We start from the raw sequence: 17,482 nt of genomic DNA on the forward strand, positions 1-17,482 counted from the left end.
TTTCTGCAGATGATTTACTAATTTGCATATAGAACCTTATCAGATTCATTTAGTCTCCTTGATTTTTAGAGGACAATAAATACGCTTGTAAAAAGCCACAAAGAATGCATAGATATGTTAAAGGCATCTCTTTTTGGCATCCCTCTGTAAAGATTTTTCTTGCTTTTGAATGGATACAATGCAAGGAATCCTAGCAAAATAATTGCTCTGATATTATTTATTTATTTTTATTTATTTATTTTGTCCAATACACAATGAGGGTTTTAGTGGGTATACATCTATATACACATAGTAAAATACATGATGAAGGTTATAGAGGAGATACTCATAGTAAAATATATCTAGGAAAGAATAGAAAATAAGATATAGTAATAGAACATATCAATGAAAGAATAGAAGAAGAGATATAGGAATAGAAGGTATAGGAGATATAGGAGAGCAATAGGACAGGGGACGTCCTATTTGTATTAAGGCATTATTACAGTAATATTTAGAAGGGCTTTTCCTTTATTAAGTGGAAAATCATATTTTTTTGCAATTTTAAAAATGGCACAATCTTGATATGAAATATTCATGAACTGCATTGCTTTGCCGTGAAGATCTGTGGTGGCACAATAGTTAGAACAGAGTATTGCAGGCTAATTCTGCTGACTTCCAACTGCCACCAGGTCGGGAGTTTGATTCTGACCAGCTCAAGGTTAACTTAGCTTTCCATCCTTCTGAGGTTGGTAAAATGAAGATCCAGATTGTCGGGGACAATAGGCCGACTCTGCCTTAAGAGAGGGCTGTAAAGCACTGTGAAGTGGTATATAAGTCTAAGTGTTTTTGCTAGTGTCCCATATCTGATTTCAGCAAGGTTACTTCCATCTGTTCAAATATATTTCAGCACAGCTTCTTTCAGGAAGTGCCAACACTGCTTCCAAATTATATTTTCTGCTTCTAATCTGAAAAAGTATCAATTTATCATATTAATCAAGAGGATCCATCTTTGGAAAAAACGTATTTCCTTCCTTACACTTAGAAAAGCAATGTCCTGCCATATAGCTAAAATATTTCTGAATCTTTTTTTTTTTTTAAAAAATCCACTTAAAAATAGTAAAGGCCAAATTTTAAAAAGTGCTTGAATTCATTTATTTTTTAGAGGGTATATGAAGTATCCGATGACTGGGCCAACAGATACAACTGTGGATTATGCAAACAAAATTTGATGCCATAGTTCAGTGATGGCTAACCTTTACTGGACCGAGTGTCCAACCATATGCGTGGCCCCAATGTATGCGCCCCGCCTCGTGCATGTGTGCATGCCTCCACATGCACTTTGCCCCATGCATGTGCCCCCCCCACATACATGCCTCTCTGTGCGCCCCCCCCCCACATGTGCGGCAGATATTTGACAACCAGCTGACCGGCAAGAGGCATGCACACATGCACACCAGAGCTGAACAGGGGCAACGGCTTGCGTGCCCCCAGAGAGAGCACTGCGTGCCACCTCTGGCACGGTTGCCATAGGTTCGTCATCGCAGCCATAGCTAAAGAGTCTCCTCTAATTTTTGTCCTCAGCTTGAAAATGTTCACTCTACTAAATGAAGATTTGTTGGAAACTTTATAGACAAGCTGCAAAGTGCCAGCTAGGAAAAAACAATACACACCTTTAATGAGCTTTATACATTATCTTTCAAAGTAAAGCCATCTATCTATACATTTGTATTTTTCTTAGTCACCAAAGGTCTAGAAGCTCTCCATTAGAAGGCGGCTGTTGAATCGCGGAATACCAAAGTAATATTATGTAGCTTGCATCCGTCAATATTTTATTTTAATGGGGCAGGTCATTTCTAAAGAATGATAAATATTTAATCGGGGTGGAAATTCAGCTTTCTTGAAAAACGTTCACCTTCTGACCTAGCTTTCTGAAGAGAGCTCATGGAGTGGATCTCATTCGCTTCCAATAGTATCACCCAGGCTCCTTACTTACTTTTGATAGATGAAAGCTTGGCAGAGTTTCTGTTGTACATTGCTGGGGAAGCTGTAAAAGGTTCTGTTTGTCTCCAAACACAATTGAATCTGCAGAGGCAGGGGGAGAAGGTAGTTTATAGCAATCCGGGTATCGAAGGCCAGGCACTATCAATGTATCACTATTTATTTGTTTGTTTGTTTATTCATTCATTTATTTTATTTTGTCCCAAACACAATGAGGTTACAGGGGATATACACATAGTACATCAATCAATGGATAATATAAAACATAGGAAGAGTATTAGAAGAAAGAGATATTGTAGAGTGATAGAGGAAAAAGATAGAGAGTTATAGAAGAGACATTAGGACAGGGGACAGGAGGCACGCTTGGGCACTTATGTACGCCCCTTACTGACCTCTTAGGAATATGGAGAGGTCAACCGTGGATAGTCTAAGGGTAAAATGATGGGGGTTAGGGGATGACACTACAGAGTCCGGTAATGAGTTCCACGCTTTGACAACTCGATTGCTAAAGTCGTATTTTTTACAGTCAAATTTGGAGCGGTTAATATTGAACTTGTATCTGTTGTGAGCTCTTGTATTGTTGTGATTGAAACTGAAGCAGTCGTTGGCAGTAGGATGTTGCAGCATATGATCTTGTGAGCAATACTTAGATCACATTTAAGGTGTCGGAGTGCAAGGCTTTCAAGGCTCAGGATTGAAAGTCTAGTTTCGTAGGGTATTCTGTTACGGGTGAAAGAGTGAAGGGCTCTTCTGGTGAAGTATCTGGATATTTTCAAAGGTGTTAATGTCCAATATGCGGTATGGGTTCCAAGCAGATGAACTGTATTCAAGGATGGGTCTGGCGAAAGTTTTGTAAGCTCTGGTGAGTAGTGTGAGATTGCATATCACAATGCATAGGGGTCAGATTCAAAATTTTTAGGAATTCTCTGCCCAGTTGCTGGGTGGCCGTGGCCTATTTGGCCTATTTGGGGACAGGGGGCGTTTCTGCCCTCCCTGGACTCAGGGGCTGCTTCAAAGGTCGCCACCAGTGGTGAAATCCAATTTTTTAATAAACTACCAATTCTGTGGGCGTGGCTTAGTGGGCTTGATATGGCTTGGTGGGCGTGGTTTTGTGGTTGTCTCAGAAGAAGGATATTACAAAATCTCCATTCCCTCCACACTCTGGGGCCAGCCAGAGCTGGTGTTTGCTGGTTCCCCGAATTACTCAAAATGTCCAATATCGGTTCTCCAGAACCTGTTAGAACCTGCTGGATTTCACCCCTGGTCGTAACTATGAAAACAGTTGTAAATCACTTTTTTTCAGTGCCATTGTAACTTAGAATGTTCATTAAATGAACTGTTGTACATTGAGGACTACTAAAAAAAAAGCCTGTTCTTTGTGCTTTATTACTCTGTCTGCTAAAGAATTCTGCAGTTTGGAGGCATGGCAATCAATATTGGGTTCCTACCTGGATGGGGGAGGGCGGCATTCCAGTAGCAAAAATAGAGCTGTGCCGGCAGCTCTGGGTGACTGCACATGCACAGAAGCAAACCTTTGCGCCCGAGCGGAGTTTTGCTTCTGCGCATGTGCAGGAAGCACAATCTTGTGAGAGAACACACGGGAGCACGAGATTTTGGCAATTTTTGGCAATTTTTTTGCTTCCATGCACATGCAAAAGCAAAAACCCCCACCAAAATCTCACAAGTGTACATGTCCCCTCGCGAGATTTTGCTCCCTGAGGATGCGCAGAAGCAAAATCTCGTGAAGGCACACACGCACGTCTACTGGAAATGTGGAGCGGTGTGCAGAGGCCAGTAAGGGGCGTACATAAGTGCACTGGTGTGCCTTTCGTCCCCAGTCCAATCATCTTTCCTTTCTTTCAACTATCCTATATATTCTCTTCCTTTCATATATCCTCTCCTCTAAGTTCACTTTCACCCTCTTTTATATTATCCCATGTCTATCTTTCTTCCTATGTATTTATGTATTGGACAAATGAATAAATAAATAAATAAATAATAAATAAATAAAGGTAGCAGCGGGAGCCGGCAATCCTTCACTAATGACAATAATTGTATCTGCATACATCTAAAAATTTGGGTGCATCTTATACTCTGAATGTAGCTCTTTATTTGGAAGCTTTTTTCAGTCCTAACAAGGCATTAATGATCTCAGCAATTACTGGATTGCAGGCTTTTGTTTTCATTGCTACTCTCTCCAAAGAAGGGTTTTTAAAGCCCTAACCAGGGGATAAAATGATGTGCTGAAGCTGACCAGACTAAGGACGCTAGCCAGATGAATACCTGGTAAGCAGATTTCCCCCCCCCCCTCTATTTTTCTCCCCCAAAACTAAGATGCGTCTTATACTCCAAAAAATACAGTACTTTGTCTACTTTTAATTTGTCGTCTCTTTTCTCTTGTCTAAGCGGAAGCCTGTTTTAATGGAGTAGCAAGCACTCTGTGACATATCCCAAATGACACATTCAATTCAAGGAACAATGTTTAATAGAATCATTGTTCTAGGATAACAAGATAATATATCCCAACTGTGTTCTGTTCATGAAACTGGCTCTGCATTAGCTTTCTAAGATATATTGCTCAAAATCTGGTGAGATTTAGTCATTCTCACTTGAAATGCAAGATTTCAAATAAATTTCAATAAAAGCTATGGAGATTCTCAATGATCCAGGTTATGATTGTCCCAAAGGTGCTTTTTCCAAGAGGCAACTGGACTTCCTTGGTTTTTTTTCTTTTGAAGATGTTTCGCTTCTCATCCAAGAAGCTTCTTCAGCATCTTCAAAGAAAAACCAGAAAATCCAGTTGCTTTTTGATAAAAATTCAATTAAACCTTTTATTTTTATTCAATTTTGTGGTCTATCTTGCATGCTAAGACTCTGATTTATATGGTAATCTTCAAAGTTTGTAAAAAAGAATCTAGCAATCTACTAGCAATCAACCTATTCTCCAAAGCACCTGAGAATAGAACAAGAAGCAATGGGTGGAAACTAAATAAGGAGAGAAATAACTTAGAACTAAGGAGAAATTTCCTGTTTTTAAGAAGATGTTGGATAATAATTTTTCTGAAGTAGGGTAGGGTTTCCTGCCTAAGCAGGGGGTTGGACTAGAAGACCTCCAAGGTCCCTTCCAACTCTGTTGTTGTTGTTGTTGTTGTTGTTATGGAATGGGAGCTTCCTTTCAAGAATATAAAATAATCACAAAAGCTATAGTTTGCTTCTTGAAGGTTTTGATTTCACTTCTGTAAACAGATGGTTTGTACAATACAGCACTGAGGTTGAGAAAAGATATTCTTTTTCTAGTGAAAAGTTTAGTTCAGCAGAATAAATTATAATTATTAATAAAAACAAAACAAAACAAGAATTGAACCAGGATAATTCAAAGTCTCCAAAAAGCAGAAATCAGATATAAACTCCACTATCAGTCACAATCCAGATGTGTTTTGATCAGAATTCCCAGAATTCCTTGTGTCTAATAAAATATTCTAGTTTGTTGGAAGGCAGGGAATTAGATTTTTTGCAACAACTTAGGGAAAGTTTATCATAATGCAACTAAAGCAGTATCTTTAAACAAATTAAAGCCTTAACTCATCTCTTATGGAAAAAAAAAATTTCTTGAGTTTCTAACATGTACAGAATCTCAAGACATGTGTGAATAAAGAAAATAGATATGAAAAAAAACTATAGATTTTATTTTCACAAGCTTTTTTAGAAAGAGACTTCTAATTTGACAGTTGCGGTTTTTATTGTAAAGGAACTCCCAGTCAGGGAATCATTTCTTTAAAATGATTTCCTTGGACAAATTACCAATGGAAAAATTCAAATAATTACATTAGCAAGGCCGATTATTAACTGATGGATAGTTTTACTTTACTAATATTGTCACTGCTTCAAGAAATAATGATTTATAAATCAGATATTTATTGAGTCAAACAAATCTCTGGCATAGGTTTTGATATAAACAGACCATAGCTTGTCGGTTAATGCCCCAATATGTAAAGTTACATTTCATAATTTAATGTTAAAAGATAAAACGCTTGTCAATATTTATCAGCTTTACAGAAAAGCTTTTATATTGAAACACTTAAATAAAAAATCTATGAGATCTAAAAGCCTGCCTATTATACAGAGAGTTAACAAAATGTGTCTTTATATAGTAGCACATGAAAGTAATTACATAGCCTATTAAAACTACAAAAGCTAGGTTTGTTGGATAGTATCCCAAATGCCAGAGGATTTCCTAAATTTAACGCCTTCCAAAATCAAAGATTGGATTCTCTAAAATCAAATATCCCCTCTTATTTCTCGGTCAAATGGAAAACAATAAGCATTTCTCTTGTTGTATAGAATGTGCCCTGCAAGTTGCAGCCAGCGCAGCATATATAGAGTGGTGGGATCCTGCTGGGGCCATGAATAAATTTAATACCATCTGGATCCGGCCACTAAAGGATTAATGTTTTTAATGGGTTTTCAGATTATTTTATACTGCTTTTATATGCCGTAGGCTGTCCAGAGTCTGGAAGGAGTCGAGTGGCCTATAAGTATAAATGCATTTAAGTAGAGGTTGTTGTGTGGCTTTGTCCGGTAAATAGTGGTGTCCTAGGGAGCCATTGGATTTTTTGTAGATCAGGATGTCCAGAAAGGCAAGTTAGTTGTTGGCTTCTATTTCCATGAATTGTATTTTGGGATGTAGGCTGTAGAGATGGGTGAGGAAGTTGTCCAGTTTTTCTTTCCCTTGTGGCCAAATTATGAAGGTGTAATCTACTTATCTAAGACAGAGTATGGGTTTGTGTTCAGATTTATCCAAGGCATTGGTTTCAAAATATTCCATGTATAGGTGTGCGATGACAGGTGAGGGGGTGATCCCATGGGGGCTCCTTCTGTTTGTATCTTTGCCCATTGTGGATGAAGTATGTGTTTGTTGGTCAGTGGTTGGTCAGATCTAAGATGTGCTTCGGGGGGGGGGGGTATTTGTTTTGGATAGCTGTCAAGGCTTCTTTAATAGGCACTTTGGTGAACAGGGATATGACATGGAAGCTCACGAGAAGGTCGCTGGATAGTAGGGTTTGTTTCATTATAGTTTCTGTGAAGTGGAATGAGTTTTGTACATACACACACATTTATTATTTCTTTATTTATTTGATTTAGGCATAGAAATAGAGTAAAGAATTTAAAAAGCCTCTGACATCCATTACCATAATGCTGTACCATTATTTATAAAGGTTTGTAACAACAGACTCTCATTGTTAGAGAAATCATTTCAGAATTATCATTAACAAGAATGAAATAATTTACACGCAGCTTACTATGAAGACATAACATTTCTTGGCTATAAATAAAACCCTCTTTTTCTTTTGGATGGAAGCATCAATTTGCCACAATTGAAAGATAAAAAAATTAGCATAGGTATTGTTGGGAGTGCATGATGTTTCATTTAATAAATGAATTTAATATGATTCAACATTTACATACAATAACGGTTACTACCTTTTTAAACAAATGTTAAAATTAAGTTGAATGACTTAATTCAAATATTGGTATAAGCAATAATTGTCTACACATTTTTTTCATATTATTGTGTTCAAAATTATCAATCAAACAAGTGTTCGTAGTTAGCACTTACCTGCAGAATGTCCTTCGGTGTTCTTTCATTTGGACATATACGTAACAGATGTATAAGTCTTTCAAAATCTTTATTTTGCTACATAAAGAAAATGCAAACATTGTTCAGGGCATTTACAGTAACTAAACAGTTCCCCTAGTGACATGAGAGTATGAACAATACAAAAATATGCATTGCAGTCACAGCTAGTTCTAGGTCTGTTTATCTTGGTTTGACTATATTCAAGGAATAAATAATGGCATACTATAGGACAGTGTTTCTCAATTATTTTCTGTTACAACCCCCCCCCCCCCCCCCCAGGAAGAAGTAAACATTTCGCACACACCCCACAACTCTCCGCCGGGACCATTGTTTGCAATATTCAGCATGTTTCAGCTAAAAAAACTCAAGCGACTTATCAGTGTAATTGGTGTGTAATGTGTTTATTTATTTATTTATTGTTTATTTATTATTTATTTATTAGATTTGTATGCCGTCCCTCTCAGTAGACTCGGGGCTGCTAACAACATACAATAAAACAATTCACAACAAATCTAATAAATTTTTAAAAAAATTTAAAACCCCATGATTAAACCAGACATACACACAGACATACCATACATAAATTGTATAGGCCCGGGGGAGGGGGGAATGCCTCAATTCCCCCATGCCTGACAGCAGAGGTGAGTTTTAAGGAGTTTACGGAAGGCAAGGAGGGTGGGGGCAGTTCTAATCTCCGGAGGGAGCTGGTTCCAGAGAGTCAGGGCCGCCACAGAGAAGGCTCTTCCCCTGGGACCCGCCAGACGACATTGTTTAGTCGACGGGACCTGGAGAAGGCCAACTCTGTGGGACCTAATCGGTCGCTGGGATTCGTTTAAGTGACGTCTTAATTTATTTGGCTTCATGCTGTCTGCTTCTAACATTTTTAGACAAAGTAAACATACCAGTCTTTCCTCATCTCCCACCGTAGTCACAGTGAAGCCAATCGATACATATGCTTCATCATATTTCTTCATTTTGGTTTTTGGGCTTTCTCATTATCTCCATCTCTCTCCTCCTTTCTTTTCATCCCTGTTCAATATTTTTTCAGGGTGTCTCTTAAGGGTTTGTTATATGCACTTCATATCTCCTACTCTGTGCTGTGTGCTATTGTTCAGTGCAAAAAAAATCACTACTCCCTTTGGTAACAAAAAGGGCATTCCCCGGGGGTCACACGCCTTCCGTGGCATCGCTTTGCGCCCCCCCCCCCGGGGAGGCACTATTTGAGAAACACTGCTACAGTCATAGAATCACAGGACTGGAGGGATCCTTAGAAATCTTGTAGTCCAGCCACCTGCCCAAGACTGGGGACCGGGGATGAAATTCAGCAGGTTCTGGAGAACTGGTAGCAGAAATTTTGAGTAGTTCGGAGAACTGGCAAATACCACCTCTGGCTGGCCACAGAGTGGGGAGGGAATGGAGATTTTGTAATATCCTTCCCCCAGGAGTGGGGTGAGAATAAATATTTTGCAGTATCCTTTGCTTGCCATATAATAATAATAATAATAATAATAATAATAATAATAATAATTATAATAATAATAATAATAATTATTATTATTATTATTATTATTATTTATTAGATTTGTATGCCGCCCCTCTCCGAAGACTCGGGGCGGCTCACAACAACGATAAAAACAATATTATACTGGCACAAATCTAATATTTAAAAAAAACTAAAAACCCTATCATAATTAAAAACCAAACAGCACATACATACCAAACATAAATTATAATAAGCCTGGGGGAAAGGTGTCTCAAATCCCCCATGCCTGGCGGTATAGGTGGGTCTTAAGTAGTTTACGGAAGACAAGGAGGGTGGGAGCAGTTCTAATCTCCGGGGGGAGTTGATTCCATAGGGCCGGGGCCGCCACAGAGAAGGCTCTTCCCCTGGGGCCTGCCAGATGACATTGTTTAGTCGACGGGACCCGGAGAAGGCCAACTCTGTGGGACCTTATCGGCCGCTGGGATTTGTGCGGTAGCAGGCGGTTCCGGAGGTACTCTGGTCCAATGCCATATCCACCAAGCCACACCCACAGAACCAGTAGGGAAACATTTTGACTGTCCCGCTGCTGGAAACCTTACTGCATCCCAGATTTCTTGAAAATCTCCAGTGATGGAGCACCCACAACTCTAAAGGGCAAGCTATTCCCTTGATTCATCATTCTTGCTATCAGGAAATTCTGGCTTATTTCCAGGTTGAATCTCCTTCTGACAAGTTTCCACCCATTGCTTCTTGTTCTGCTCTCAGTGCTGTGGAAAATAAATCAACACTCTCTTTCCTGTGACAGCCCTTCAATACTGGAAGACAGCTAATGTGACCCCCTAATCCTTCTCTTTGTTAGGTTTGTTAGTTCCCTTTGCTGTTCATCCTATGGTTTAGCCCCCAGACTCATTATTATCTTTGTTACTCTTCCTTACATCCTTCTATCTAGAGCCTCAGTATGTTTTTTGTATCATAATAAACAGATCTGGACACAGTACTTGACCTATCCAGATTCCTAAGAGGTCAGTAAGGGGCGAGTATAAGTGCACTAGAGTGCCTTCCGTCCCCTATCCTATAGCTCACCTATATCTCCTATATCTTTCTTCTATTCCTATATCTCTTCTTCTATTCTTTCATTGATATGTTCTATTACTTTATCTTCTTTTCTGTTCTTTCTTAGATATATTTTACTATGAGTATCTCCTCTATAACCTTCATCATGTATTTTACTATGTGTGTGTGTGTGTGTGTATATATATATATATATGTGCATGATGAGGCAGCAGCCATCTCGATCACCGGAACATAGAAACTTTAATAAAACCACTTAGCTTTCGTTAGCGTGCTGCTAACTTCGTCAGAGTATTAAAATGCCATGGGAGACAATCACCTTTATAAAGCATTATTCAGTCTGCTCATTGCCCGCGTCATAGGGCCACACCCTTCCCTCCCCTCTGCGGCAAGCCTAATTGTGGGCTTGCTCATGCTGGCTAAAGAGGGATCTACCGCTTTTACTCGTGTCTGTTGCCTCTTTCCCTCCCCAAGGGAGGAGGTGGAGTTATGAGGCAATACTTCGGAGGTGTTTGGTATTACTTTTCCCCCCCCATTATCGTTGTTACTTTCTATAGTGGTACATGTCTGCTCTTGCAATTTTTTTGCCCATGCCCTCGTCTTAGGTCTGCACTGTTCTAATCCCCCCTTGTCCCCTGTGTTGGAACTGCATTGTGCCCCTCCCCCTCTACCTCCATGTTGCTCCAGTATGTTCCCTTGCTTCCCGTTGGGGGTTGCTCTACCCTCATTTAGCTGGTTTCTATGCCCGGCCTGGGGAATTCTGTTAGGGGCTTTATCCAATCCTAATGACCTATCCCCTTTAAGTCGTTGCTGGTGCCTTAAGGCCTGGTATGCCGATGGCATATCAATATGTCTATTTAAAGAATTTTCATTAGAGAACCAGGCTTCTTTTAGGAGGCGACCTCCCTTGGTTTCATCTCGCGCCAGAATCTCAGTTCCCTGGAAAATGCCACTCTGTGGGCATTTTAATACTCTGACGAAGTTAGCAGCACGCTAACGAAAGCTAAGTGGTTTTATTAAAGTTTCTATGTTCCGGTGATCGAGATGGCTGCTGCCTCATCATTCACACACATACCTGGAACTCGCATTTTTAGGACTATTCTTGATATATATATATATATATATATATATATATATATATATATATATATACATACACACACACACACACACACACACACACTCCCTCATTGTGTATTGGACAAAATAAATAAATAAATAAAAATAAATATTTCAAGGGTGTGTGTTGGGGTATTTTTTATATATATACCGGGTGTAGATGTACAATAATTTCAACAGGTTTATTTTATTTTTAAAGTAAAACATATATCATTTAAATATCCATATAGTAAAACTTAAGTCTATAGCCCAGTGGAAGTGATTTTCAAAGTAGATGAAAAACATTGTTACAATAAAACAACAAATGGTTTTGCCTATGTTTTAATGGTTAAAAATCTACAGTATATCAACAAGACTTCAAAAAAATGCTACCAATCGCATTCTCATAGCAAATCTGATTTTGCTTATGACTTTAAGCATACAGTATATGATTATGTATTACTATTATGAATTATTATAGTATTTAATTTATATCCTTTAAGTAGGTTTCTCAACCCTTATTTTTGTACTGTAGTTTTTATATAAATACATATTTTAATTAATATGTGACATTGAGATGTTTGTAAAGTATAATAAAAAAGATCAAGATAGCCATCACATTTATCGATCACATATTTGAACCACCATCTGGTTCAAATCCTTCACCCATCCTTCGGGATTGGGCAGCATAGAAGTCAAATAGATAGATAGATAGATAGATAGATAGATAGATAGATAGATAGATAGATAGATAGATAGATAGATAGATAGATAGATAAATGAATAAATCTCCCTCACAAAGGGGCTCTAGGTAGTTATGCCATTGTATATCAGCAGGCTTTCAAATGCTACACAACTATTTTTCCCCCTATGTATAAGATTGAACTTAAAGGTAAGTGTATTGCTTTTGCTGACATTATAATTTTGATAATAATATCAGCATTATTCTGAACAAGTTCATTTAAATTGAACATGTCGAATTTCATTTAACAACATGTATATTTTTTCTACTTCCACTACTTTTTCCATTTTTTTCCATTTCTGACTCTCTCAAGAGCCATTCCCAGGAGTCAGAAAATGCCTTGGAACTGTGTATGGTTACTTTATGGGGAGCTATACTTAGAGATCTCTTTTACAGGAAAGTGCTCTCCAGTATCTGGAAATGGGCCACAATTAGTTTATTAGAAGCACATCCAATTTCAAGCTTCACTCTGACCACCGTGTTGCCAAAGAAAGATGGGGTGTGCTTAATGTTTTCCGCTAATGTACTTATCAGCTTCTGGATTAGAATCAAAATAATCGTTGAACTATTAGATTGAAGAATGAGATATAAATTAAATTATCTAGGAAAAGCAACATTTATTTTTTATTTTTTAGATTTCATAACCACCCACCTTCCTCAGATACATCAGTACATTATTTTTAATATATTAAAAATATATTAATATTGTTTTATCTTATTTCTTGATAGTGATTAATATAATGCTTTTTTGGAATGATGTGCTTCAATTTTCCAGAAACATAGAAACATAGAAGTCTGACGGCAGAAAAAGACCTCATGGTCCATCTAGTCTGCCCTTATACTATTTTCTGTATTTTATCTTAGGATGGATATATGTTTATCCCAGGCATGTTTAAATTCAGTTACTGTGGATTTATCTACCACGTCTGCTGGAAGTTTGTTCCAAGGATCTACTACTCTTTCAGTAAAATAATATTTTCTCATGTTGCTTTTGATCTTTCCCCCAACTAACTTCAGATTGTGTCCCCTTGTTCTTGTGTTCACTTTCCTATTAAAAACACTTCCCTCCTGGACCTTATTTAACCCTTTAATATATTTAAATGTTTCGATCATGTCCCCCCTTTTCCTTCTGTCCTCCAGACTATACAGATTGAGTTCATTAAGTCTTTCCTGATACGTTTTATGCTTAAGACGTTCCACCATTCCTGTAGCCCATCTTTTGACCCGTTCAATTTTGTCAATATCTTTTTGTAGGTGAGGTCTCCAGAACTGAAACATGACTGTTTGATTGTTTGTTTACTAAATGTGCATCTCCCCATCTCAAATGCATGACCAGGGTCCTAACAATTATAAACCAAATAAAAACAGTACCGGTAAGTTGAAACTATATATAACATAAAATAACAACTGGGCAACACCACATAACAGACACCCACAGGCCAATACAGCTGAGAAATGGGCCAGAGGAATATTAGATAAGTTCACCACCTTGAGGTATTTATAAAAAATAAGTATGGGTAAAAGCAATCAAAAATATATTAAAAATATGAATGTTCCACATAGGAAATTTTTCTTCTTTTGCCCAAATTTATATACTAGGCATTAAGGTGAACTGGAATATATTTCAACCTTCCTAGGAAAATCATATTTGTTCTGGTATATCTTCAGATAAGGAGATTGAATCTATATCGCACACAGTCTATTAAAATGTCAATTTTATTAAAAATGATGATTAAAATTGATAACTCAAATTATTGCAAAGTTTCCATCGTAATGAGAAAATCATTGTTTTCATTTTAAGGGGTCATTTTTTAAACGTCCCAGGGTGGGGGCTAAATTTTTATCTGTAGCTTTAGCCCATAAGAATCAATTATCTCACAGCTTTGATTGTCTTTGCTTTTATATAAATTACAAACGATTGTTTAAATTTGCTGAATGGATTTTATTGGGTTCTTCGTTTGATCTTGGACCAGAAATTAATAAATAACAAAAATAGACAACATTAAAAATACTCACAAATTTTTCTTTAGAATAATCCCTAATATTGAACGAAAGATCACCTCTGATATTCATCTGCATCTCAAATATTGCCCACTGCATAAATGGACTTTGTTCAATATATCTGTAGAAGAAAAAAAGGAATGTTAGATAGAGAACTACAGAACATATAACATATTTCTTATATATTTTTTCAATAAATCATCGTTGCAAAAACATATCAGAACATATTTTAATAATCCAACCTTCCAAAATTGTTCAAAAATACCAGATGAACACAATCTATGTAAAAAGTTGGTTTCCTCTCAGTTGTGACCCAACTTCTGTTAACTTTGTGGCAGGAGTGGGTTCCAACTTACCTTGCTGCCTTTTGCTCCCTCCGGCACTCTGTGGGCATGCCTCATGGGCACGAGTGCATTGTGCGCATGCACATAAATGAAAAATGAAAAAATAGTAATTAATAAAACAAAGACATATAAAAGATGCCAGAATTCGGCTTCTGCGCATCTAGGAAGGAAATTTTTAAAAAAATTCAAATTAGAAAAAATTCAAAAAGATGGTGGCACTGACCAATCTGGTTCAGTGATGTCATTGTGATGTCACCAGAGGGCGAACTGGTCTGAACCGGGAGGAACTCACACCTGCTTTGTGGACACATGCATTTTCCTTGCCCACAATATGAAAGTGGTTTGGCGCTGCTTTCTTCCTTAATATTTTTTCCCCCAATTACCATTGTTTAACCCTTGAATCTATTTACAGATAGTCCTTGACATACAACCACAACTTAGCTCAAAATTTCTATTGTTAAGCGAGATAGTTGTTAAATGAATTTTGACTCATTTTATGGCCTTCCTGGCCAAAGTTGTTAAGCGAATAATGGCAGTTGATAAGTAAGTAACCTAGTTGTTAAATGAATTTGGCTTTCCATTAACTTAGCTCTGCAAGACGGGAATAACATCAGTTCTGGATACAGCAATGATCATAAATACAAACCAGTTCCTTAAAGTTTCTAAAAAGACAATTCTGGGCTGCATTAACAGAGCGATAGAATCAAGATCACGTGAAGAGTTAATACTACTTTATAAGTCCTTGGTAAGGCCACACTTGGAATACTACATCTAGTTTTGGTTGCCACGATGTAAAAAGGATGTTGAGGCTCTAGAAAGAGTGTAGAGAAGAGCAACAAAAATGATTAGGGAACTGGAGGCTAAAACATATAAAGAACAGTTGCTGGAGCTGGGTCTGTCTAGTTTAATGAAAAGAAGGACTAGGGGTGACATGATAACAGTGTTGCAATATTTCATGGCTTGCCACAAAGAAGAGGGAGTCAAGGTATTCTCCAAAGCATTTGGAAGAAGGACAAGAAGCAATGGATGGAAATTAATCAAGGAGATTAGAATGAAGGAGAAATTTCCTGAAAGTTAAGGACAATTAATCTAGACTTGCCTCCAGAAGTTTTAAAGAACAGATTGGACAACCATTTGTCTGAAGTGGTAGGGTTTCCTGCCTAGCAGGGGGCTGGACTAGAACAGTGTTTCCCAACCTTGGCAACTTGAAAATATTTGGACTTCAACTCCCAGAATTCCGCAGCCAGCATTTGCTGGCTGGGGAATTCTGGGAGTTGAAGTTCAAATATCTTCAAGTTGCCAAGGTTGGGAAACACTGGACTAGAAGACCTCCAAGGTCCCTTCCAACTATTCCATTCCATTCCTATTCTATTCTAATCCATTCCATTCTAATTGTATTTCCTATTCTACTCTATTCCATTCCATTCTAATTATTTCATAATCTATTCTAGTCTGTTCATTCTAATTATTTTATAATCTACTCTATTCCATTCCATTTATTTCCTATTCTATTTCTTTCCATTCCATTTATTTCATATTCTATTCTATGTTCATTCTAATTATTTCATATTCTACTCTATTCTATTCCATTTCATTCTAATAATTTCATATTCTATTCTATTATACTCCATTCCATTCCAATTATTTCAAATCCATTCCATTCTGCACAAAGCCATTTGGGTGACCTTGGGCCAGTCTTTCCCAACCCGAGTCCTGCCTGGTCTAATCCCAACAATCTAATCGCTACAACTGCCCTCCTACAAGGGGAGTGGGGCGCGCGGGGGAATCAAAAGGCCCCTTTAGTTCCAGGCTCCAATCCCTGAAAGAAGCCCCGGGCGAGATTCCCTCGAGCTTTCCGGGCCTTCCTTCCCAATTTTTCCCTCACAAAACGGCGCCGCGGCGTCCTCCTTTTTACCTTTTCCCGCGCAAAACCAGGCCGCAGAGATGCGCGACGGCGAGGGCGGCTCGGCGGAAGCGGCGCCGGACCGGCGAAGCCGTTCGAGCCTTGTCCTGACAGAGGGAAGGGGAGCCGGAGGAGGCCGAGGCGTCCATAGCTGACCTCGCCCTGCCAACCCCGGGTTGGTAGCTTCACACCCGGACCGGGGGAAAATAAAAAAAAAGTCGCTGCCTTCTTTTCTCTTCTCGGCGGGAACCGCAAACAAGCGCTCAAAGACGGGCATTCAAGCGGAGCTTGGCGGCTTTTACTCCCCATGGAAACTTGGGGGGTGGCTGGGTGGCGGTGCTACATCTGTTGGGTTTCTGCCTGCCGGTGACCCTGGCCGGGATAAGGGTGTGTGCGTGAGTGTGTGTCTGAGGGGGTTGAGCTGGAGGTCGACATGGAGGCAGCTCTTCAATTGAAGGGTCCCAGATGGGCTGGAGATTGGAGTTTATTTATTTATTTTATTTTATTTATTTTGTCAAACAATTATAGAGTGGTAATTTGTACAAATAAAACATTAGATAAGTAATGATAAAAAGTAACAAAAGAAGACAATAGGACAGGGACGGTAGGCAGTGGTGCACTTATGCACCCCCTTACAGACCTCTTAGAAAAAGGGAGAGGTCAATTGTACATAGTCTAAGGCTAAAGGTTTTGAGATTAGGAGTATTAGGTGGTGGTGACACCAGCACAGGATTCTTCTCCAGCTATCAATCATTTTTTAAATTTATTTTTTCTCTCCACAGTTTCCATATGTCTGTCTGTCTGTATGTCTCTCTCTCCCTCTCCCTCTCCCTCTCCCTCTCCCTCTCCCTCTCTCTCTCTCTATCTATCTATCTATCTATCTATCTATCTATCTATTGTTCTGTTCACAGGCTTTGTGATAAATTCCAATCCCGGAAAAATCACTTCTTAGAAATAAAACTCACTCTTTATTCACTCAAGCAGTGAATGCTTGAGTGAATGCTTGAATACATGAATGCAATGCATAGTTCAATGATGATGAAACTTTTTCCCCTCGGGTTCCGAAAGCGTGTGCGCACACACTATTGCAGTTGTGTGAGTGCCCACACCTATTATTCAATGCCTGAGGAGGGTGAAAATTGCCTCCCTTGCCCCTCTGGAGACCAGGAACAGCCTGTTTCCCAACTTCTGGTGGGCCCAGTAGGCCAGTTTTTCACCCTCCCCA

The 17,482-nt window shown here is 38.6% G+C and overlaps 1 protein-coding gene across 2 annotated transcripts in view; it reads right to left on the bottom strand.

Moving 5' to 3' along the window:
- Window positions 1–16,495, bottom strand: part of LOC139170254 (cyclic nucleotide-binding domain-containing protein 2-like) — a 71,920-nt gene extending 55,425 nt beyond the window's left edge. For both annotated transcript variants that reach the window (XM_070757214.1, XM_070757213.1), the window contains exons 1-4: window positions 16,270–16,495; window positions 14,026–14,131; window positions 7,595–7,672; window positions 1,973–2,061 (exon numbers count right to left, since the gene is read on the bottom strand). In XM_070757214.1, coding sequence (XP_070613315.1) covers window positions 1,973–2,061; window positions 7,595–7,672; window positions 14,026–14,131; window positions 16,270–16,406 — 410 coding nt within the window. In that variant the 5' untranslated portion in view covers window positions 16,407–16,495. The remainder of the gene's footprint in view (window positions 1–1,972; window positions 2,062–7,594; window positions 7,673–14,025; window positions 14,132–16,269) is intronic.
- Window positions 16,496–17,482: the final 987 nt, after the last annotated feature.

This window comes from Erythrolamprus reginae, chromosome 7, assembly GCF_031021105.1.
Source record: "Erythrolamprus reginae isolate rEryReg1 chromosome 7, rEryReg1.hap1, whole genome shotgun sequence".
Lineage (NCBI taxonomy): Eukaryota > Metazoa > Chordata > Lepidosauria > Squamata > Dipsadidae > Erythrolamprus > Erythrolamprus reginae.